Source organism: Taudactylus pleione, unplaced genomic scaffold (genome assembly GCF_031769625.1).
Source record: "Taudactylus pleione unplaced genomic scaffold, aTauple2 ptg000468l, whole genome shotgun sequence".
NCBI classification, from domain to species: domain Eukaryota; kingdom Metazoa; phylum Chordata; class Amphibia; order Anura; family Myobatrachidae; genus Taudactylus; species Taudactylus pleione.
The window spans coordinates 841,853-865,834 of record NW_028284870.1 but is presented as its reverse complement, the minus strand read 5'-3'; the positions used below and the strand labels follow the sequence as shown (position 1 = coordinate 865,834).

Here is a 23,982-nt window from a genome sequence, read left to right as displayed (position 1 = left end):
ACAGACACACTCGTGATAAACATGTATGTATATATGACAGCAACACACACACTATATATACTTGACAGACACATATGTATTTATAACAGCAATACATATTGATATACAAGAGTAACAAGACACAGCAAATTATACACTTATACATGTGATACAGCGACATATACATAGACATGACACTCTCATATGCACGACGCAATGATATACAGCCACAGCGCCGGCACTAACCTCTAGCCCAGAGGTTCCCAAACTTTTTTGAATCACGGCTCCCTAGAGTATCAGTATTATTTTCACGGCACCCTAAGTTTAAGTTTGTTACTGAGAGATTCAGAAAAAAATGTAGTAAAGTAATTTGTGCTGACCTGTCATCTTTCTGCTCTGTTATGTGGTGGAGGACAGCTTTGCGCTTCTGTTTGTCCACATATTTACATTACATTGACAAGAAATAATTTGATTTGGTGCTGGACCACTAACCTGAGGCACCCCTGCCAGTGTCCCGAGTGTGCCACAGCGCACAGATTGTGAACCACTGCTCTAGCCTGTTTTATATAGATAGGCTTACTATTACATAAATATTGTCATGATAAATGAGGATGAATATTACATTACAGATGGACCGCTCTCTTGGCTCGATTCAGACCCGCTCGCTAGATGCGCTCGCATGCACCTAGCGTATGCAAATTCAGCAAAGGCAGGCGATCGCACGACAAGGCATTAGCACGCCCACTATGTCTTGGTGTGCAATCGCGGTGTGTATGTATACACCCACTAGCCTGTCTTAAGACGCCCACTAATGCACGTCATCTCCAGGAAATGTATGCAACCATCGGTAACATCGAGTACCATCAGATGCGATCGCAGCACTTGTGGATGACCATACCTTACTGCAAGCACTGCGAGTGCTTCAGTGTGAAATGTAACCAAGTGACGTGTACTATGATGCTCCGTATTAATTATGCACGCCTCTTAAACAGCGTTCAGACATGCCTGCGTTTGCACCACCATTTCCCCGTTTCCATCGACCAACCCCTGTTACCACCCACAAATGGCATGTCCTGTCACTCAGTCCAGCGAGGTGTCTATGCGCAGTGAGCGAACACTTCCCGATCACCTGGACTAGTTTGCGCATGCGCACTGCGATGCGTATGCATATGCACATTGCGAACCATTAGCGGCTATGTACAAACGCAGCCTAGCGAGCGGGACTGAGACGGGCCCTCTGCCTAGGCAGCATCCTGATTCCTTTCCCTGCTCCTCGTCTCTGAGTGTAAGAGCAAAATGGAAAGTACACAGGGGGGTGGGGGGGGGCGATTGGCTGTCAGCCAGGCTGTGCGTAACAACGCTCTATGTCACCGGCAGGCTGCAGCGCCTACCTTAAACCTTTATGCTGCGGCAGGAGGGGCCGGCCGGGGAGTAAGAAGACAGAGTGAATTGCAGGCTGCAGCACCGACACTGCTGTAGTTACACTGTCTGTCTCAGTCCCGACTCCCTTACATCGCGCGGTGGTTATGGCCGACTTCACAAGTGACGTGGCCGGCTTTATTAGTGCCGCGGCCGCTGCTCATGATTTACACGGGGCTGGCCAGTGGCCATACACTGTCTGCATCATTCACTAACTATACAGGGCAGCAAGCGGCGCCCTCTAGTGGCTGGCGCCCCTAGGCTTCTGAAGGGGTGTACTCCAACGAAACACGTTAAGTAAGTGTGTAACAATTTATTGTATATATGTGTGACTGTATGTGTAAATGTATGTGACCATGGCGCCAGTTCTAGTTCTAGACATTGTGGAGCTCAGAGGCAAAAGTTCACAGTTGCGCCCCCCCCCCAAAATAAAATAACTTTTTGTAGATGGTGTTCCTCTGTGCGCGCACATGTTTTCGGAAGGGAGCGTGTCCTTGCGGAACACCCCCAATTCATCACACTGTGCAGCGTGCCCAGCACTTATGAAGGTGTTGGGTTTCAACCAAGCTCTCCCCTCATGGCAAATAATTGCCAAGTGCAGTAATGAACCTTACACAGTAATGCCCTGTATAACACATTATGCCACATGCAGTAATGCCCTGTATAACACATTATGCCAGACGCAGTAACGCCCTTTCTAACACATTATGCCACACGCAGTAATGCCCTGTATAACACATTATGCCACATGCAGTAATGCCCTGTATAACACATTATGCCAGACGCAGTAACGCCCTTTCTTACACATTATGCCACACGCAGTAATGCCCTTTCTAACACATTATGCCAGACGCAGTAATGCCCTTTCTAACACATTATGCCACACGCAGTAATGCCCTGTATAACACATTATGCCAGATGCAGTAATGCCCTTTCTAACACATTATGCCAGATGCAGTAATGCCCTGTATAACACATTATGCCAGACGCAGTAACGCCCTTTCTAACACATTATGCCAGACGCAGTAATGCCCTGTATAACACATTATGCCACATGCAGTAATGCCCTGTATAACACATTATGCCACATGCAGTAATGCCCTGTATAACACATTATGCCAGACGCAGTAACGCCCTTTCTTACACATTATGCCACACGCAGTAATGCCCTTTCTAACACATTATGCCAGACGCAGTAATGCCCTTTCTAACACATTATGCCACACGCAGTAATGCCCTGTATAACACATTATGCCAGATGCAGTAATGCCCTGTATAACACATTATGCCACACGCAGTAATGCCCTGTATAACACATTATGCCAGACACAGTAATGCCCTTTCGAACACATTATGCCACACGCAGTAATGCCCTTTATAAAACATTATGCCACACACAGTAATGGACTTTATAGCACATTATGCCACATGCAGTAATGCCCTGTATAACACATTATGCCACACGCAGTAATGGCCTTTATAACACATTATGCCACATGCAGTAATGCCCTGTATAACACATTATGTCACACACAGTAATGGCCTTTATAACACATTATGCCACACACAGTAATGCCCTTTATTACACATTATGCCACATGCAGTAATGCCCTTTATAACACATTATGCCACACGCAGTAATGGCCTTTATAACACATTATGCCACACGCAGTAATGGCCTTTATAACACATTATGCCACATGCAGTAATTGTCTTTATAACACATTATGCCACACGCAGTAATGGCCTTTATAACACATTATGCCACACGCAGTAATGCCCTGTATAACACATTATGCCACACGCAGTAATGCCCTGTATAACACATTATGCCACACGCAGTAATGCCCTGTATAACACATTATGCCACATGCAGTAATGCCCTGTACAACACATTATGCCACACACGGTAATGCCCTGTATAATACATTGTGCCACACACAGTAATTCCCTTTATAATACAGTAACCCCAATTCAAATTACACCACACATTAGTCCCTTATTCATGTTATGACACACAGTGGTGCCCCTTTTACACAATGCCCAAATTAGTGCCCGTTATACACACAGGCCCACAGTACTAGTGCCCCTAAGTCAATGCCCACAGTAGTGGTGCCCCTTATAGAATGCTCACAGCAGTGGTGCTCCTTACACAATGGCCCTGGTAGTGGTGCCCCCCATGCAGTGCCCTAATTAGTAGTGCCCACAGTGGTAATGCCCCCATTGGTAATGCCCACAGTGTTAATGCTCCCATTGGTAAAGTCCCCTATAGTAGTGCCCCCAATAGCAGTGCCCACAGTAGTAATGCCCCCTATAGTAGTGCCCCCAGTAGTAATGCCCCCTATAGTAGTGCCAACAGTAAGAATGCCCCCTATAGTAGTGCCCAAAGTAGCAATGCCCCCTATAGTAGTGCCCACAGTTGTAATGCCCCCTGTAGTAGTGCCTCCAGTAGTAATGCCCATTATAGTAATTCCCCCATTAGTAGTGCCCCAGTAGTAATTCCCCCTATAGAAGTGCCTCCAGTAGTAATGCTCCCTTATAGTCGTGCCCCCAGTAGTAATGCCCTATAGCCATGCCCCCTATAGTAATCCCCCCTATAGCCATGCCCCCAGTAGTAATGCCCCATATAACCATGCCCCCAGTAGTAATCCCCCCTATAGCCATGCCCCCAAGAGTGAGCTCCGGCTCCACGGATCTATGGGAGAGACGTCATGACGTCCCTCCCATACTACTCCTGAGCTCTGGCTTTCGGCTGCCGCTGCAGGGAGGGAGCCAGGTGCTCGCTGATAAAAAATATCAGCGGGCGCTCGGCAAATGGAGCCTCCCTGCGGGGGCTAGTGCGGGGGGGGGGTGGCGTTGTTTTTTTTTTATTTCTTATGGGATTTTTTTTTTCCTTCTGGGGACTCAGTGGCGCCCTCTAGGGGCCGGCGCTCCGGGCGATCTATGTGACTATGAGTGGGATGTACTAATGGCAAAATGTGGTAAAAACTCTGAAAGCTGCTGTTTTCAGATGTTTAGCCACCTTCCCTATGTATCAAGTATCTATAGATGTCGTTGCTATAGAAACCTATGGGATTCACATAACTCTCTAAAAGGCATCCATTAGGATCCCTCCCAGTGTCCCCCGCACTATCCCCATGTCCCAAATTATGCTCTTTAGGACCCCCCATTGTTAAGTGCCCCGGGTCCCCCCAAAGTCTTAATCCATCTCTGGCTGGTGGTGGCCGCATGTCTAATCAGCCACAACACATTTACTGTACCATAAAAATGCACCTCCTCAGAAAAGGCTGAGAGCAGTTCAGCAACTGATTTCCACAAGATTAAATCTTCCTTATTACATGTATCGATTTAAGAGCACATAGGGCCTGATTCAGACCCACTCGCGAGCGGCTGTCCGCTCGCAAGTGGGTCGATGTTATGCACTGAGCATGCGCACGACGGAGGGAGCTCCGTCGTGCGCATGCGCCAGACGCGACGAGCGAAGGAAAGTCCTTCGCTCGTTGTGTCCGATCAAAGGGGGCGTGCTGTCAATGTTGATTGACAGCACGCCCCCTTTGGTGGGCGTGCCGGGGGCGTGCCTCCCTGACGGGGGCGTTCCCATGGGAACGCCTCCCGTCAGAAGCCGGCCCACTGACATCACTAGTGATGTCAGTGGGAGTGATTTTGGCTCTGATAGAGCCAAAATCACTCCGGAGCTTGCGGTTGAAAACCTCAACCGCAGGCTCCGGCTCGCAATTTCGATGGTCGCGATGGTCTCGACCATCGCGGCCATCAAAAAGCACGCTCGTATAGCCTGTGGGTGGTGACCCACAGCTATACGAGCATCCAGGAGGACGCTCCATGAAAATGGAGCCCGGCCCTCATTCAGAGCGTGCGCTCTGCTCAGAGCGTACGGCTCTGAATGAGGGCCATAGTTCTTACCACAATTCAGTATTATAGCTATTGTTCATAACTTGCATGCTACAATATGATCAGGTGATCCGTAGCAGCAGTAGCGATTTGTTTCAATTATATTAGTTCAAGGGAAAGCAAAGCGATGTTAGTAAAGCAACAAGTTGAGGAAGCCGCCGATGTATGGAAGGCGAATAAATGCGTAGAGAAGTGCCTGTTAGCTGAACGAGTGGACCACTGGCTGTGCTAATTGGGGACCGGTACATTCCTATACCGAGGTATCTGACCGCTGATGGGGTAGCTGCCTTGGACTTACCACTATACACCGAGTGTGTGAACATCGTGCCAGTGGAGATACCAGTGCAATCCCAGCAGGAAAAGTGGATCCGGGCAGGGTTGTGAGTGATATTAAAAGCATTACATGCATAAACTCCCTTATACTTTCCCCTGCCCTCTGCATACTAATCGCCTGAGAACAGTGGCCTGCAGTTTGTACAAATAGCTGTGGCCTGCAAAACTAACAGCCGCCTTTTGCATTTTGGAAAACAAGCTTGTTCCCTTTAGTATAAAGGGAACAATACGGGCTTCTATAAATAGAACCGGATGAACTAGAAATACCTTTGTGTTCAGAACTGTGCCTGATAAAGTATCTGCTTAGGGAAGTTACCAACTTGTTGCTTTACTAATATCGCTTTGCTTTCCCTTGAACTAATATAATTGGAAAAAATCACTACAGCTGCTACGGATCTCCTGATCATATTGTAGCATGCAAGTTATGAACAATAGCTATGATACTGAATTGTGTGAAGAACTATGTGCTCTTAAATCAATATATGTAATAAGGAATGTTTAATCTGGTGAAATCAATTTCTGAACTGCTCTCAGCCTTTTTCTAGGAGGTGCATTTTTATGGTATATGTGTTTTATTATTTATTTTTATCTTTATTTTTGTTTGTATATTTATTTTCTATCAACCTTCTTTTAATACTATATGATATTAATTCTGTATTAATTTGTAGTACTGATGTTGCTTAATAAACCATATAATTGACTTAGCGCCGGATAGTATTTTGTTTCTGGTGGATATAATAATTGGAGGGTCCAGTTTCCTCCAAATTGATGGCTGCTGTCAGTTATTAGGATAACAATATATATACATATTTATTGTTTATGTTGTTTTGTAACCATAATTTCATGCTTGTAACCAGAACACCGATGGAAGTCCAACGCCTATTTGTGTGTTGTTTGGCTAATCAGCCGCAGTTGCGGCTATCTGCCCTGACACCAGTGTGATACATCACAGTCACCCCATGACCTGTGCTAACAGTGCAAGCAGGCCTCACTCTCTGCCGCTGCTGCCCAGGTTGTCAGCCTCACCTCAGCGCTGACGAGCTATTGTGCATACCAGCATGCTGCCCCTGGCTCTCTCTCCTCCCCTTCCTTTGCAGAAGGTAAGGAGTGAAGTATCTGGCTGACCGGAGATGCGGCTGACCGCTGAGAATATTAATTGACTGCTGGGACCGGAGTGTACATGTGAGTTTGACAGTTAAAAGTTAAAACCGGAGGGGGGGATGGGAGGGAAGGGATAGGGGGAGCGGGCGCTAGGCTGAAGCTATGCCTAGGGTCCCAAGAAACCTTGCACTGGCCCTGAGCACATGGGATCTATGAAAATTGCTACATCATCAAGATGTCATTGGTATTCATACCATTGTTAGATGTAACATTCCAGATCTGCTCTGTTTTCACTACTACCAGGACCAGACATATTGGCCCAAACATAATAGTCTGCAACTTGGAGTCACAGGCGTCATTCCATTGAGATGCCACTAGATTTAAAGCGCAATCAATATTAAAGAAAAAAAACAACCTGATTTTGCTGTAAAACTAATTGCTGCTTTAAATCTAGTGGCTATCTCATCAAAATTGTGCCAGTGCACGCAACTAAGGATAGCCCTCAAAGTCTATCAAATTGTATCTACAGTGCCTAAAGCTCTGCATCACAACCTGATAAAAGGGATGGTAGAGATTTACAAACATCATTATCAATTGAACTGTAAGTATGAGCTACAGTAGAGCAGACACTCCCTCATGTGTTTGAGTAATATCTTCAAAAGAACACTACTATAGCTCAAGGGAAGTTCCTAGGATGTTTTTTTCTTTCCTCCTTTTAAGTCATCATACTCAATAAAGTACTGTAACTGACAATCAGTGAAATACAATTGATATTGAGGCTTCCCAATACTCTAAGGGGTATATTTACTAAAGTGAGAGCTTTTAGAAGTGTAGATGTTGCCCATAGCAACAACATTGACAAATTTTGCTCATCTCTAATAACAGTCACTAAAGTGTGGTAAGAAGATAGATACAAATAAGTAAAGTGGTCCTACAGTATAAAGTTCTCAAGCTGTGAAAATCTCAGATAAAATAAGCTTATGACTTAAATTCAAATAAATAAAAGGAAATATGACTGTGAAAATGTCATGCCTAAAGAATTAAGCCACAGGAAGTAGGAAGATTTAGTAGAATCATTCCACCATCTAAAGGGAAAATCTACTAGCCAGATACTGTAGGGGAGAAAATAAACTTCAAATGTAGATATACAATGAAAGCAAAGTCACAAACATTATCGGTGAGAAATATGTCTTGCACGACCTTGTATTTTATTGTTGCTAAATAAGAAAGGCATTAAAAACCTTATACAGAAAATACATTCCAAAGTGTTTTAAAGTGACTTTATCTTGTTTTCTTAATAGTATAACAGTAAAATAGTAAGATAGTAGTAAATATGCACCATATTTAATGGATAAAATACACACTCAAATGTATTTACCACCTTGTACTACACTGCAGTCTCTTTGTGGTATCTTATAAAGAAAAGTTAATCATGATAAAATCAGAATTGAATAAGTGGTCAGTACAGAAGCACACATCTGCCCTGGCTGAGGCAGTTATACTAAATGTTAGCCTAGTTTAGAGATTAAAAGAAAACTAGTGTATACTACACAATGGGAACATTAGCCATAGAAAGATGTATCTTGTGAGTTTAAAAAAAACTCAAAAACTCATTAACAAAATGATTAAAAAAAAAGTCATAAAACAAAAAAACACCTAAGATGCATTTGTGTAAATGTGATTATTAAACCATCTCGGGTACACCAATGGCATGCCAATGCTCCTGTTTTTGGAGCTGTCCTTGAAAAATAGTCTGCATCTACTTTTTTGGATCTGTCCTTGAAAAATAGTCTGCATCTACTTTTCTGTTACCATACTGAGGACACTCCGAACAGTTGTACAGCTGCATGTTTCCAGCCTGGTGTGTCCAGGAGATGCTCTGTGCTACACTGCAACAGCGATCTCTGCCACAGGGCAGCAATGGTGCTGCCCCTAGAGCCCTGAGTTGTAAGCTCCTAGAAGCAGGGTCCTCCTCCCCACTGTCTCACAGCCTTCTTCTCTAGCACTTCTATGACAGCCTTCACCTTCAGAGCTGTATTGTGTATGGAGAATTGTGTTGCTAATTATTACTTGTGTTCTGTTTATATTTTGGTTACTGTATTGTAATGTAATGTACTGTGTACCTTTTACTGTATGTACAGCGCTGCGGACCACTTGTGGCGCCCTATAAATAAAATGTAATAATATCACTGTTGTCACATGGTAATGAAAATTATTTTGGTTCACTTAATTTTAGTGAAATAGAGAATTATATGACTTACGGTACATAATGAAAAAAAGGATTGATTGATTGATTATATTCGTCATCAGATAAAATAAGATCATTCAGTCAGAAGGAAACGGCAGTTATACAGGCTCAGGGGCCCCAGTATCCTATGATTCACTGAGCTGACGTCCTGGAAAATCACTTGTGCCCAGCAGGTGCCCTCTCCTCCTAACAGTCGTCAGAACTGTGACGAACTGCAGACGCCTAGGGCCGACTTTTATGTTACAAAGATACACAGATGTAACAAAAGCCCTTGGCATCAAGTTATCCATCTAGTCTGCAGCTAAATACATCTTTAAAGTACCCTCAGTGCTAACCATAACACTCAGAACAGGTGCTGCGGTTTCTCTTAAACCTATATCTAACTAAAAGTCCATAACAAGCAAGTGAGTATTCCTATAAGAGCATTGATTATTATAATGTATCAGAGCATTCGGTATGAAATCCCAGCTGCCGCATGGCCGGCAGTTCGATTCCCAGCAGCGGCAGCCCGACAAAAGAGCAGAGCCCGGCAGCGGAAGCCCAACAGCACTGGAAATCCTGATTGTCCCTAAGGTAAGTAAAAACTAACCTAACCAACCCCCCTAACCCTAACCCTAACCAACCCCCCTGTGCCTAACCCTAACCTCCCCCCTCTAAGCCCCCTTCCCCGCTGCCTAACCCTAAGTCCCCCCCAGGGGTGCCTAACCCTCCCTCCCTAGTCCCCCCCAGGTGCCCTAGTCCCCCCGCGGATGTTTGCTCTAGGCGCCCGGCATCCCTTCGATCGAGATGCCAGGCGCCTGTCTCCCGGCATCGGGAAAATGACAGGTGTCTAGATTTTAGACGCCTGTCATTTAACCCTAGCCAGGATTGAGGATTCGGGAATCCGGCGGTCGGTATTGCGGCCGCCGGCTTCCTAAACGTATCCCTTATCACATAACAGTTGGTACATCGCTTGTACGGAAGGTTTATTGAGTATTTCATATAACAATAACAAACAACCCTGCATTACATGAAAATGCATACATACAGTACCACACCAGTAAGCTTAAAATATATATTATATTATATAAAAGAGCTACTGCCTATATCTTGACAGAATGGTGATATACGACAGTCTGCTTATATTTGGCATGCAGCTGTCAGGCTAAAAGTTCTCAGTCTAAAATGGGCTGATTGTCAGTGTCCTTAATGAAATCACTGACAGAAAGTCTAGGATAATGTTTTCTCCAAAGATCGCAAGTCTTTATTGTCTATTCTGATACGTTCCTAAAACATATATATATATATATATATATATATACACACACACATGTTATTAATAGCGTTTTCACATAAACCTATTGCAATCTGCTCTCTATTAAAGAAAAGAGGGGAGTCTCTTGAGATTTATCAGACAGTGATTCATTATGACACACTTTTATGAGCAGCTTCAGAGTTAATAAATAGACCTTCAGAGATGTTCTAGGTTTCCAGCACCAGGTTAGCAGAGAAGGTAGAGCGAAATGCTGCAGCAGATATTTAAAAAGAAAAAACGTGTAAAATGTTCTAAATCCCACTATCTATAATATATTTTGGTTCATGACAGTTGTCCTTTACATTAAAGTTAATAGACCGCCAAATTGGACTTAAAAATGAACGTTAATGTTTCACCTTTTTCAAAGGTGTTACTTTTGTGGGTGCATGGCTAAGCTCTGTCACTGGCTCACATGTAGAGTTGGACGCATATGCCTTTGACTTTCTGCAGAAAACACAATTCCTTACCGATAACGCGCATAAAATGGACTTACGCTTTCATCCATATACAGATTAAGATTGCATCTTGTGCTTAGAACTCTCTATAGATAGAGAGATGGAAGAGGAGTGGATAAGTGCAGGTGCTGGAACCAGCACTGCCATTAGGGGGGGCTGCCGAGACTGGAGTCCTGGGCCCTGAAAGAGAGGGGGGCTCGCCCCTGGCTCCTGCTGCCGATACCTGGAGAGTTGCACAGCGCCGGAACTCCTGGAGGCCATGGAAGTATTGGCCTCTAGGTACCAGCTGTCAGGGGGAATCAGAGATACATTTATAACCACTGCCTGGGCCCTGCTGTTCACTGGAGTGGAGCAGGCAGCAGTTATAGGTGGATCTATCCTATCCATTACTGTAGCGTCCAATTGGGCAGCTGCTTGCTGAACCACTGACAGAGGAGCTGGCCGCAGTGTGAAGAGGTGCAACCAGAAGACACAAGAGAAGACAAGTGTCTGTGGGCTGCAGGGGATGGCTGGAGAGACAGAAGGGGTGCTGGCTGGAGAGACATAAGGGGTGCAGGCTAAGGAGACAGAAGGGGTGCTGGCTGGAGAGACAGAAAGGGGTGCTAGATGATGTGAAAGAAGGGGTGCTGGCTGGGGAGACAGAAGGGACACTGGCTGGAGAACAGATAGGGGGACTGGAAAGACAGAGGTGGTATGACTGGAGCTGGAGAGACACTGCGGACCTGGAGTTGCAGAAACATGGGGGAGGGCTGTCTATTTTGTCGGTCTCAGGCCACACAAATGGCTGGAACCCTGATGCAAAACAAGCACTGACGATGAAGACAATCGGTAGCTGCTCCTGATTGGCTAATTGCACCAGGTCGCCTCCCACTGTTAATATACTGTATAAATCACTAATGTAGCTGTCTTTGTAGCCATGTAGTCACATTATTGTGCAGTCATGTCACTGAGCTTTTTCTTACATGAGAACACCCCTTCCCACTTATGTTCTGCTTCTTCAATCATATGGACTTTAGCGTTTAACATTTGGGAATAGAAGAACCTACAAACACCTCTATTAGAAATTAAACTTGTCTTTGATTACTATATTTTTCAGCTGTGTGTTTCATACTACATCATAAACATGTTGATAATGGTGGATTATCAGCTCTAAAAACGATTTATCTTATTAATATGTATGTGCAGGACTGAACATAGATTACCGGAGCCAGGGTCGGACTGGGTCTATACTTGACCCCGGCACCCCATTTGAAGTCACAGGCATAGGAAAAGTGGCACATATATATATATTATATTTAGTGGTAAATCTTCCAGAATAAATCTATTTTTATACCATGATATAATAAAATAAAACAAAAATTCATAAACACTGTACAAATTCCTCACGGCAAACATCCAAATCCCCAAAGCGAGTCTAACTGCTGGACCGCTGTGTAAAAGATGACAGTAGCGAGCTAAAGGATAAATGTTTATCAAATAACCTAATTGAAATCATTTTCCTTTTTTTTTGATTGTTGTTACAGAATATAATTTGGCGGTTTAAGTTCTCCCAACTGAAAGGCTCTTCAGATGATGGAAAAACTCGAGTAAAGCTGCTTTTTCACAATGCTGAAACAAAACAAATTGAAATGAAGGTAGGTAATATGGTTACAGAATTATTTATAATCAAAGAAAAGTATATGACATACCCAGTCACGGATGAGATGCTGCAAATGTTACAGAAATGATAATTAAAATTAAGGCACAATCAAAATGAAAGCGGGCTGAGCACTTAAATTAGACAGACAGTAGGTAGAGCATAAATGTTTAACTTTGATTTAATCATGAATTTTCCATTTGCACTTCAAACTTAAAATGTTTAATAAAAGATAGTTCTCTGCCTTATTATGTCAAGGGCACACACTACAAAAGAGCAAAGTTACTTATTTTATTTAAAGTGCATTTCCATTTTGATGCAGTATAGCCAGGCATACAAGAACACAGTGTAATAGTTTCATTTGCATTTTTGCATACTGTAAGAAGGGTCTTATTAGTTTTACTTTATTTAGAGGAGGTTTTATCGAGGGATATATCTGCAGTTATATAAACCCTGCTTCAGGATGGATGGTCAGCTAAACATGATAGAGTCGTGTGAAGAATATGTACGTACGTGGCCCCTGACACACTCTAAATTATGGGGGGAAAGTTAAAGAACATTGCAGTAACAGGAAAGCATTACTATAGGTTGTTGTATTATACTAGAGATGTGTGGCTTTAGTTCCAGAGAAACGACAGCAACAGAATTTAGGGGTTCCGAGTTGAACCGAGTTCAAGTTCAAAATCACTTTGGGGTACCAAGTCGAACTAAGTCCCGGTTCAGATCTTCCCACAGTTTGGAACTCCGATTTTATTTTATTTTTTTTTATTTTTTTTTAAATACATATCCAAAACCAAAACATGTTAGGGTGATTATGCAAAACCAAAACACCAAGCGGAATCCAGATCCAAAACCAAAATACTGGGGTCGGCGCAAATCTCTATATTATACACTAAATAGCAATTTGTGAAAATTGTTAAAGTATGTTAGAAGCATTCAATAAAAATCACCCTGCTTTACAATACATATGTCATTTTCTGTATCACTTCTCTGACTTTTGGTTTCACCAGCCAAGATCCCAGGTTCTCATTTATCCCAAAGACCATATGAACCTTTCTTGCAATGCTCCTTCTTGGGTGTACGGGCACATCCTATGGGTCCATTTGTAGGTGCAATTATCCAGGCTGACACTGGTGATGCATGTGATGTCATTTGTGTTTGCTATGAAAACTCATTTGTTTTTGCTATGAAAACTGGTAATATTCTATAAGTCCCTACAATGACTCTAACAGGGACCCTTTGCCACCAATTATCCCTTTGAATATGTCTTGCCCTGACTTATCATGTTTACATGATTAGTGACCTGTTCCACCAGTTTCTCAGATAACCTGGGGATTATGCCCTATAGCTACTGTACTTCACAGAGCAGCACAAGTTCCTTTATAAGATATGGTCGAATACAGAGGTACCAATTAGACTCCATGCCCCACATTAGCCATCTCACACCACATTCAGCAATGTTCAGTAGGTCCACACCTGCCTAATTCTTAAAACATTTGCTATACCAACCAATATATTATACTAAGGAGAACGATCTGATATTTAGTGTCAAAAGCTACATCAAGCTGCATTTTTAGCTCACTTCAGCTTTTAACCCTGCAAGCCGGTTTTCTCGAGCACCTGTGATTGGCTGATGCCTTCCAGCCAATGAGAAGAGCACTGCACTTCCTCAAGCACCTGTGATTGGCCGAATTCTGCCAGCCAATGAGATGAACACCGCAGTAACACCAGATGCTTGGAGATGTCAGGACTAAATCATTGAATTATTATTTTTATATTTTTATAAGCTACCTTTTTTCTTTTAATATTTTAGGTGTTTTCTTGCTAAATAGTAGTTAAAAAAAAACACTGCACAAAACAAATCATCATCACATTAGTTTACACAACCGCAATGTTAAAAATATAACACAAAGTTGTATTCCTAAGAAATTATGGGATGTGTTTGAGATATGCATATCTCTGCAATGTTTGGATCACTATTAAATACATAAAGTTATTGTTATTTTTATTTAATGATGAAATCCAAATGACTAATGTTGTGTATACACTTGTTGATATATTGTTCTTTCAATCTAAGAATGATATATCACGGGTGTATCTGCCTAAATGCTCACAAATGGAGTTTTCAGCAATTCATTGATCACTAATAAAATGAATCTCACTTGAGTCACCTGCTGAATAATTTCCATTGTCTAGTGAGATAGCCAATTGCCCTCTTTGCTTGTGTACCCTAAGCTTCTACTAATCATATTTTGTTTTCAATTTATTTTTTGTAAGTTTACCAACAGTATTTAATTTTTTTTGTAAAGAGCTGTGTAAAAAAAAATATGACAATAGCAGTTCTGTGAATGTGATAACTTAAAAAAAGGTCTGAATTGTCCATTTACATTTTAGATCTTCTACTGGTCTTACTAAAAGAAAGACAGTACAAAAAAGTCCATTTACAATGACCTTGACAAAGTTATGTTAGAATGGTGTTCTCAGCACAAAACACCTAAAACCAATATATCAGGCCTGATGTGCACTAAGCAAGTCAAATAGTTTTTGAGGCTCTGGCAATAGAAGATAATTTGAAGCCTAAACAGAATGTTTGCACTGCCTCAAAAACCACCATGGAATCTGCGGGCTTAAAATTCAGAGGGAAGGGCCAACAATGCTGCAGCTGGTCATATAACAAGTATATAGTGACTGAGTAGTTAAAAAGAAACAAATTTAAAGGGTGATATTCTATTAACAACTGCAATTTCCCTCAGCTAATTACCACAGACGGGGCTATCCAACTGGCACTTAACAGGGGTTTTGTTTTGCCTGCCCTAGGCAAGCGATACCAAATCCCCAATACGTACGATTTTTTTTTGGCAATCACTGCCATGAAAGTACATGTGTAATTTTCTGCACTAAAAAAGGGCTACAATCGGATTGCTCAATAATGACCATCTGGCATTTATCACGAATTTTCATGCGGCAAATTACCGCGTGTAATAGGATTCCCCCCTTAATGTTGATGAAACTCGTCTTTATTGGAAGTGCCTACCTGGTAGAACTTTAGCGATGGAATAAGTTCACTTTGTTCCTGGTCATAAGTCTTGAAAAGGTTGACGGTTCTATGCTGCGCTAGTAAATGATGCTCACAGTGATAAGACAAGCCAAAAAAAGCACCTTCTGACAAAAGGACTAATGTCCTCAATTTACAAGCGAAATTATTGCAATCAATGAGGAGTGTGGAACAAACAGGGAGATTTTTTTCAGAATGGTTCCAGAAAAAAATTCTTGCCACTAGTAAGGACTCATTTGCAGTCTCAAGGCTTACCAAAACGGACAGTTTTTATTTTGGGCAATGCACCATCACACCCTGAACCGCCAACTTTGATGACCCAAGATGGGAATATTTTTTACAAATATTTTTACAAATATTTATCTCCCAATGTGACATCAATATTACAGCCCAAGGACGAGGGTGTAATTGCCACTATAAAAAGGAGATATAGATCTGCATTGTTGTAAAAACACATTGGTGAATCCAAAGAATCAATAACTTTCCATAATCTCATTACTGCTGGTGAGATTCATAAAAACTACAGCAACATTTCCATGAACAGAGGGACAGTATAATTTTAGATGTACTGGTATTAAGGGCGCTACAAAGTACAATTAGAAAAAAGTTAAATGATTCAAAACAGATTATTTTTGCCACATTGATTAACAGGTAAGTGCATCTCTGTAATACCTGATGAGGAGCTGCACTTTTCAAATTTAAAACACCACAGCTGATATGGCAGATAATATTAATATCAGGACACTCTATATTAAAATTTGAATAAAAACATGTATTTAATAATATAGAATGAAATACATATAAAATTAACTACACTAATCAAAAGCACATATGTGAATATAATATATCTATATCTTATGTAAAACACACCCGCTGCAGATAAAAAATTATCTTATGATTAGAGTTGCAACTGTAATGAATTCAGATGAACTTCAATAAAAAATTGGAGCTTTACAAAAGAAAAATATAGAAATGTTCTTTGTATAGTTTGCCTCTCACAGTATATAGAAGCTACTAATCGGTCCCAATAGCAACTTGTCTGTTCCCGGACACAATTAAAGTGGATGATTAGTTACCAGAAAGCCCTCCGGCTGAATGACACACTCCTCGGCACATATGTAGTGGGGACCACCTAACGACAAACTGCTCAGTCGATGTAAAAACCACTAAAACCATGGCATGCACATGCAAAGTGCTCCTGCACCTACAGCAATCCCCAACTGTGATACTCAGGGGTATATTTACTAAAAGTGCGGGTTTTTAGAAGTGGAGATGTTGCCCATAGCAACAAAACAGATACTACCAATTATCTTCTAGAAGGTGCTAGATAAATAAGTAGAATCTGATTGGTTGCTGTGGGCAACATCTCCACTTCTATAAACCTGCACTTTAGTAAATATACCCCCCAAATGGAGAGGACTCCGGCTGCGGTATTGAATACACACAGGGGTAATGGGATGCTCCAGAAGCAATCACAAACAGCAGTACACCGCCAACTGCGGCAACAGTGTTTAATGTGGCAGACTAGATGGACCAAGTGGTTCTTATCTGCCGTCAAATTATATGTTTCTATGTTTAAAAGCCTCCAGTAGCAATACTCAGTCCAGAAAGGGGCAACTGAACAAATACAGCAGTAAGTGATCATAGAATCAGTAAATGTCCCGGTAATTTCTCTGACCGGTTTCGTCTTCTTCTACAAAGACTTTATCAAAGTGCAGAACTGTACATGTATATTCACATTAAACGTTATTTAGATCCCCCATTCACCCTGGATAAACCATCAATAAATTATATCTAGCAACTGCATATAACATTCGGTGGGTATATTTTCCTTTAAGACAGTTCGCGTCCTTGTAGTCACATGAGCAGTTTATACAAGGTTACAATTAACCAGGCTCTTTGGCCTTCCTTGAGGACAGTATTGAACTTTCTGCTAAGCTGTGAATTTGTGTTTGGGCAATGAAGGGAAAGCTATGGATGGATGCACATGCTTGCTTTTCTCACCGTGTCTTGCTTTTCTGTCACTTGATGTTTGTGTAGTATTAAAAAGAGACACTGCACACTAAATGCAGCAACTCTACAGCAGCAAAATAATGTTGTCAAAAAGACATATGACTACAAGGCTGTAATGAGTGCTCTTTAGCTATTACGATATTGCATGCTGCGTCTCTGTATCTATTTTTCTTCATTGGTTTCCTGAAAATTCTAATCGTACATTTTTATCATGTTATATTTACAGAACAAAATAATTTACTCAAAGTAAAATGGCAGGAACTTGGAACAAAACACGCTGATTTAGTATTCAAAAGTCATTCAGCTGGAAGACCCATATAGACCCTAATTTGCTAATCTAAGAGATATAATAGACAATTTATAGCCATTTATGCACAAATGCAACAAAGTTGTCAAGTGCCATCACTTAGCACACTGTTTATTGTTCTTATATAGCTACATTATGCCGAGAAAAGAAATAGGAGTGCTAGAGGGAATGACAGAATCCAGGCAAAAACAATCGCCACAATAGTAAAAATTAAAGAATATTTTACACATTAATTAAAAATGTATCAACATCTGGAGTCTCACAATAACATATTAGACTTACTAATACAATAAGACGCCCAAACATAACAAAATAAACAGCAAAAAAGTAGATTTTTCAATAGGTCCTGACTGATAGATATAGGTATAAATCCTACAATGTATTTTTTTAATTAAGCTGCAATTCTCCAAATGGTATAATTCAAGACCATAGATTAAAAATGGGATGTAGTCTGGAACCCTATGGTCTAAATGCAGACCGCCGGCTTCCAGACTGCTGTATCCTGACTAGGGCCGAATGACAGGCGTCTGGAATTTGCCTGACATCGGGAGACCGGTGCCCAGCATCCCGATTGAGCGGATGCCGGGCGCCGCAGCGGACAGCCACGGGGGGGGTTAGGTTTAGGCTCTCAGGGGGTACTTAGGGTTAGGCACCCCCGGGAGGTTAGGGTTAGGCTAGGGGGAGGGAGGGTTAGGGTTAGGCACCCTTGGGGGGAGGTTAGGGTTAGGCACCCCTTGGGGAACTTAGGTTTAGGCAGTGGGGAAGGGGGGGTTAGGTTTAGGCACTTAGGCACTTAGAGGGGGGGTTATGGTTAGGCACGGGGGGGAGGTTAGGGTTAGGCTCCCCTAAGGAGGGTTAGGGGGTAATACATACTGTATCACACCCATTAAAAATGTATGTGTGAACTCTCGCCATTGAAAATAAATTGGTAAGTGCTCACAGTAAACATTCATCTGACTAATGATGATGATAGCGTGAAGTGTAGATAAGACAAATGGTCTGTAATTAGTTAAAAGGTACTTTACTAATCAATATAAATCTTAAGTAACAGGAGTATGAAACATGAATACAGCTCCACTTAGGAAACTGTTGTATAGACTTGGGCTGTAGCTGGAATGGGAAGTCTATACAACACTTTCCTAAGGGGAGCTGTATTCGTGTATTATACTGATTTACAGACCATTTGTCTTATCTACACTTCACGCTATCATAATCATCCATCCTCAAATAGGGGGTTTGAATGCTGAGTTTACCCATTTTTTGTATCTATTATTGTAGAAGGCAAGACACACTCCGTAACATTAGATAATCCTAGTGTGCAGTGCCAATCTTGTATCCCTAATGATGATGATGGATGAACATCAGCAGAAATGTTCCACTATTACTTATCCTTACAGGGAGACAGATGAATCAGGTCCTTGACACGTAACAATAATTTGCCAACAGATGTAAACACTGTTAGCGAAGGAGATTAAAATCTCACCCAATGTAAGGTCAGAATTCAAGGAGCATGGAGCTGGAGGTTTAGGGAAGGATCAAACACTATTCTGCACTTAGTATTGCACAGTCCTGGCTAGCTTTATAATATAAATAACACTGCACCAGCCTGACACGTTTCTCAGGAGTATATCCTGTTTCATAAGGGGCAGTTACACTATGTGGTGGGCTGGTTGGGTTAGCGGGCTGGGATTAAAAATTTAACACACATATATTACAGGACAAATCAAGTATGGTTTCCTGTGATTTAAGCACCTGTAAGCATTACACTTTTTATTTGCTTTGTGATTATGGGAGATGACCTCAGTGCTTGTTACGATTCCTCTACAAATCAAAACAGTGTTCACTTGTTGCTGAGACATTGCATAGGAGAGAGATGTTTTTTACATATATTCTACAGAACATATTCGTGAAACAGTGGAAGATTTATTATTATTATTATTATTATTATTATTATTATTATTATTATTATTATTATTATTATTATTATTATTATTATTATTATACTGTATGTGTGTATATTTGTATTTCAGATTTCTTTCCTGTACCCAGACTAAACCTCTCTCTGCCCTTGATGTTTCCTGCTTTGTGACAAATTGTACAAGATATGCATTCTACAGTACTCTAAGTCACTGCATTTATTGTGTTTAGCCTAATCCTCAAACACAGATATTTTTAGCATGACTTAAGCACAGCGAGACTCTGGACCTTATTCAGAGTTATATGATATGCCGATATTTACTCAGCTGAGTGATTACCGGTAAAGTATGAATGCGTCTAAGTCGCACTGCACATGCGTCAAGGTAAATTATCATTGCCGCTCATAGTTGCTATTTACTTGCAGTGTAATTGACAGTCAGGGAGCATTTTTGGGGAGGTTTCCTCCCACACTCCAAAAGTATACTGCCTGGTTAATTGGCTCCCAACAAAAATTGACCCTATTGTGTATGTGTGTGTGCATGTGATAGGGAACATAGGGCCTGATTCAGGCCCAGACGCTAAGTTGCACTCGCTCGCTCTGAGCGATGGTCGTCCATCTGCGCATGCGTATAAGTCACAGTGCGCATGCGCAAACTAGTATGAGCGATCGGATTTTGCTCGCTCGCCCAGAAAAGACTGCCCAGTGGAATGAGTGACAGATAGCGCCGTTTGTGGGTGGTAACAGGAAGAAGGTGCTTGTGAACGGGGGAGTGATGCTTCGAATGCAGGCATGTCTAACCATCTGAACGGAGTTTAATGGGTGTGCATAATTAGCAAAGTAGCGTCATTGAACACGTCACTTGGTTGTTTTTTACCCTGAACTGCTCTCAGTGCTTGCAGGAGGGTAAGGCTACCTCAAGCGCTGCGAGCAGCTCCGATGGTTCTCAATGTTACCAATTAATCCTTTAAATTCCGGAGATGACATGTGTTGCGAGTGGTAAGGGGCGTTTGTAAACACTTGCAAGCGCAATATGCCGTCGCTCGCATAGACATAGAGGCGTCCTTACACCGCAAAGAGCGAGCGCATGATTTGCATAGATGGCCCCTTTTTGACAGCGAGCGGCGGCAAATAGTGACCATGTCTGAATCAGGCCCATAGATTGTAAGCTCCACTGGGGCAGGGACTGATGTGAATGGGCAAATATACTCTCTGTAAAGTGCTGCGGTATATGTGTGCGCTATATAAATAACTGCTAATAAATAATAAATAAATACAAATTAACTCTGAGTGAAACACTCTCACTAGATTTCATCTATATTTACCTGCAGCTTACAGGGTTCAACTGATAGTATAGAGATCTGGTGTAAACTTATCACTCTCTTAGAAACATACGGTATGTGTATAATATGGCAATTTTGGATCATATATGGAGATTTGAAAATACTTTAAAAATTAAGTTTATTAATAATAATATAAAATGTGTAAAACATAAGATAAATATATAAATCACTGCATTACTGCGTGTTAGCCAATATTGAAAATAACAATGAATAATTATTAGATCTTTCAAGGCAGGGATGAATAACATTTAAAGTTCTCAAATACTTTCCCTCTCTTTTGGTGGAGAGATCTCCACTAAGTAAGGCTGCATACACACGGTACGATCTGCCCAACCAACGATATCTCTGATTTCCCTTGAAATCTCTGCAGTGAAGGACAAATGATATTGGGTGTACACACTGAAAGATATCTATGATATATGGCCCTCATTCAGAGCCGTACGCTCTGAGCAGAGCGCACGCTCTGAATGAGGGCCGCCCTCCATGAAAATGGAGCGTCCTCCTGGACGCTCGTATAGCTGTGGGTCACCACCCACAGGCTATACGAGCGTGCATTTTGATGGCCGCGATGGTCGTGACCATCGCGACCATCGAATCTGCGTGCCGGAGCCTGCGGTTGAGGTTTTCAACCGCAAGCTCCGGAGTGATTTTGGCTCTATCAGAGCCAAAATCACTCCCACTGACATCACTAGTGATGTCAGTGGGCCGGCTTCTGACGGGAGGCGTTCCCGTGGGAACGCCCCCGTCAGGGAGGCACGCCCCCGGCACGCCCACCAAAGGGGGCGTGCTGTCAATCAACATCGACAGCACGCCCCCTTTGATCAGACACAACGAGCGAAGGACTTTCCTTCGCTCGTCGCGTCTGGCGCATGCGCACGACGGAGCTCCCTCCGTCGTGCGCATGCTCAGTCCAGAACATCGACCCACTTGCGAGCGGACAGCCGCTCGCGAGTGGGTCTGAATCAGGCCCTATATCTTTCAGTGAAGTCATCCTGGCACATCTCTCAACAGGCAATTCTTGATGATATCGTCCAGGTTGGCCTGCATGTACGGACGACCATAGATATCGTTATCGTCCGTGTGGGAACGTGCATCGTTGGTCATTCGTTGGTTGTTCTCTGCATAAAAATGAACGATATGAACGTTATAGTTCATAGATATCATACTGTGTGTACGCACCTTAAGTGAGGGGGTTGTAAAAAATTAATTAAGAGTCTGGTGTCTGACCACTTGAATGAAGTCTTTCAGACATGGGGTGGGATGCTGCAACATTTTGCATGTGATGCATCCTGCCACTGATCACAAGCATAGCGGTGTTTAGTAGTGCCGTATGCTTGTACAATTGTGGCTAAAATTGCAAAGGGCAGCTTTATTGATAAGAGCTGTCCTTTGCTATATAAGGCCAATGCATGCATGAGCCCTGGGCAATACTGGGAAGGATTGTATTGGATCCCCCTCAGGGAACTATGCGGTAAGAAGTTCATAGGCTTCTGTTAGGCAACCTGGCGCAATCGTGCAAAGTGGGCGTGTGATGTCACAACAGAGTGGTTACACAGTGGTTTTATATGTTTCCCATTTGTAAATGACTATTCATGTGAAATGTATGAAAGCAAGAAACACACTGCTGGGTTATCATGTATATCAAAAGGTGCATACACACACAACGATTTAGTTAATGAACGATTTTAGTAAATGATTTTCTACCTTGAAAAAATGAACTAAAATCGTTTACTAAAGTTGTTCATTTACTATGTTCATTTAAATGTAATGAACGATTTTTATGAACTACAAACGATTTTTGCATATTAACTTAATGAAAATCATTGAGTTGACAAGTCTGACTGAACTACAAACGTGAAAGCGCATGAACAATAATCGTTCATCGTTTGACTCAGAAAGTGAATGATTTTTTCAAACGATTATCGTTAAACGATATCATTTAATAATCGTTCAAAAAATCGTTGTGTGTGTATGCACCTAAAGACTTTATTAATTAGCTAATTAACATACCTGAATAAAAGTAAAACCAATGTTTGCCTATTTTTATGATATCATTAATTATTTTACTTAGAGACATTTCTTTTCATTTCAGGAACTGGAATTTCAGGATCTCACCGGTGTTTTACATTGCATTCACTCCTTCATCGCTGCTAAAGTTGCATCCATGGATCCCATGTTTATAAACAGCCAAAGTATAACCAGGAAATACATTTACAACACGTAAAAGGGATATTCGGAATAACAAGTATGGAGAAAAGTTATTTTCCTATGGGATTAGCTTCATGCACAATTATTTTAAATAAAAGACTTTCGGAACAATACAAACACAATACTTCATCCATGTCTGTCTGCGTACAGCAAATATATTCACATTCATTTTATGTTACATTTCAATATATTTCATGAAACAATCTAAAGCACATTTTCCTATTTCTTATGTGAAAAGGATTATGAAATAGCACTTTAAGAAAAACTATCCCGGGTTCCTGAACAGGATTTTAGGAACTGTACTGTACATTTACAACCAAGCAGAGATCTAATAGGAGGGCCTTGTTGTATATAACACAAGCGCATGCATATTGTTTCATTTTAGAATTTTTTTTTAGTTACTTAGGGATTTAAATGATACAATCTGCTGTGTGCAGCTTTAATGTACTATCCTGTTAATACATTTTATGATTTTAGCTAATATATTTATGAAGGAACCATACAGAAGGCTGAAGTATTTATGTGTTTTGATAAGATATGAAATTATATTATTACATGCTGTTTATTTCATCAGTGTGTTAAAAAAAATCATTGAAAATGCTAATTCTTATAAATAATTTCAAGAATACTGTTTGCTTTCAGTTTTTCTTGTTTGTTTGGTTGTTTACTCTGATAAACTGGTGTATATACACAACAGGGGGTTCTGGAGCTTTTACTGTTTATGAAGCAGTGATAACCCCGTTCGCCAGCAATTTTCTTTAGTAGGG

General features: G+C 41.6%; 1 protein-coding gene across 1 annotated transcript in view; it reads left to right on the top strand.

Moving 5' to 3' along the window:
- Positions 1-23,721, top strand: part of SNTG2 (syntrophin gamma 2) — a 222,193-nt gene extending 198,472 nt beyond the window's left edge. The window contains exons 16-17 of the mRNA XM_088448850.1: positions 12,262-12,372; positions 23,100-23,721. Of these exons, the coding sequence (XP_088304976.1) occupies positions 12,262-12,372; positions 23,100-23,231 (243 nt within the window). The 3' untranslated portion in view covers positions 23,232-23,721. The remainder of the gene's footprint in view (positions 1-12,261; positions 12,373-23,099) is intronic.
- The last annotated feature ends 261 nt before the right edge of the window (positions 23,722-23,982 follow it).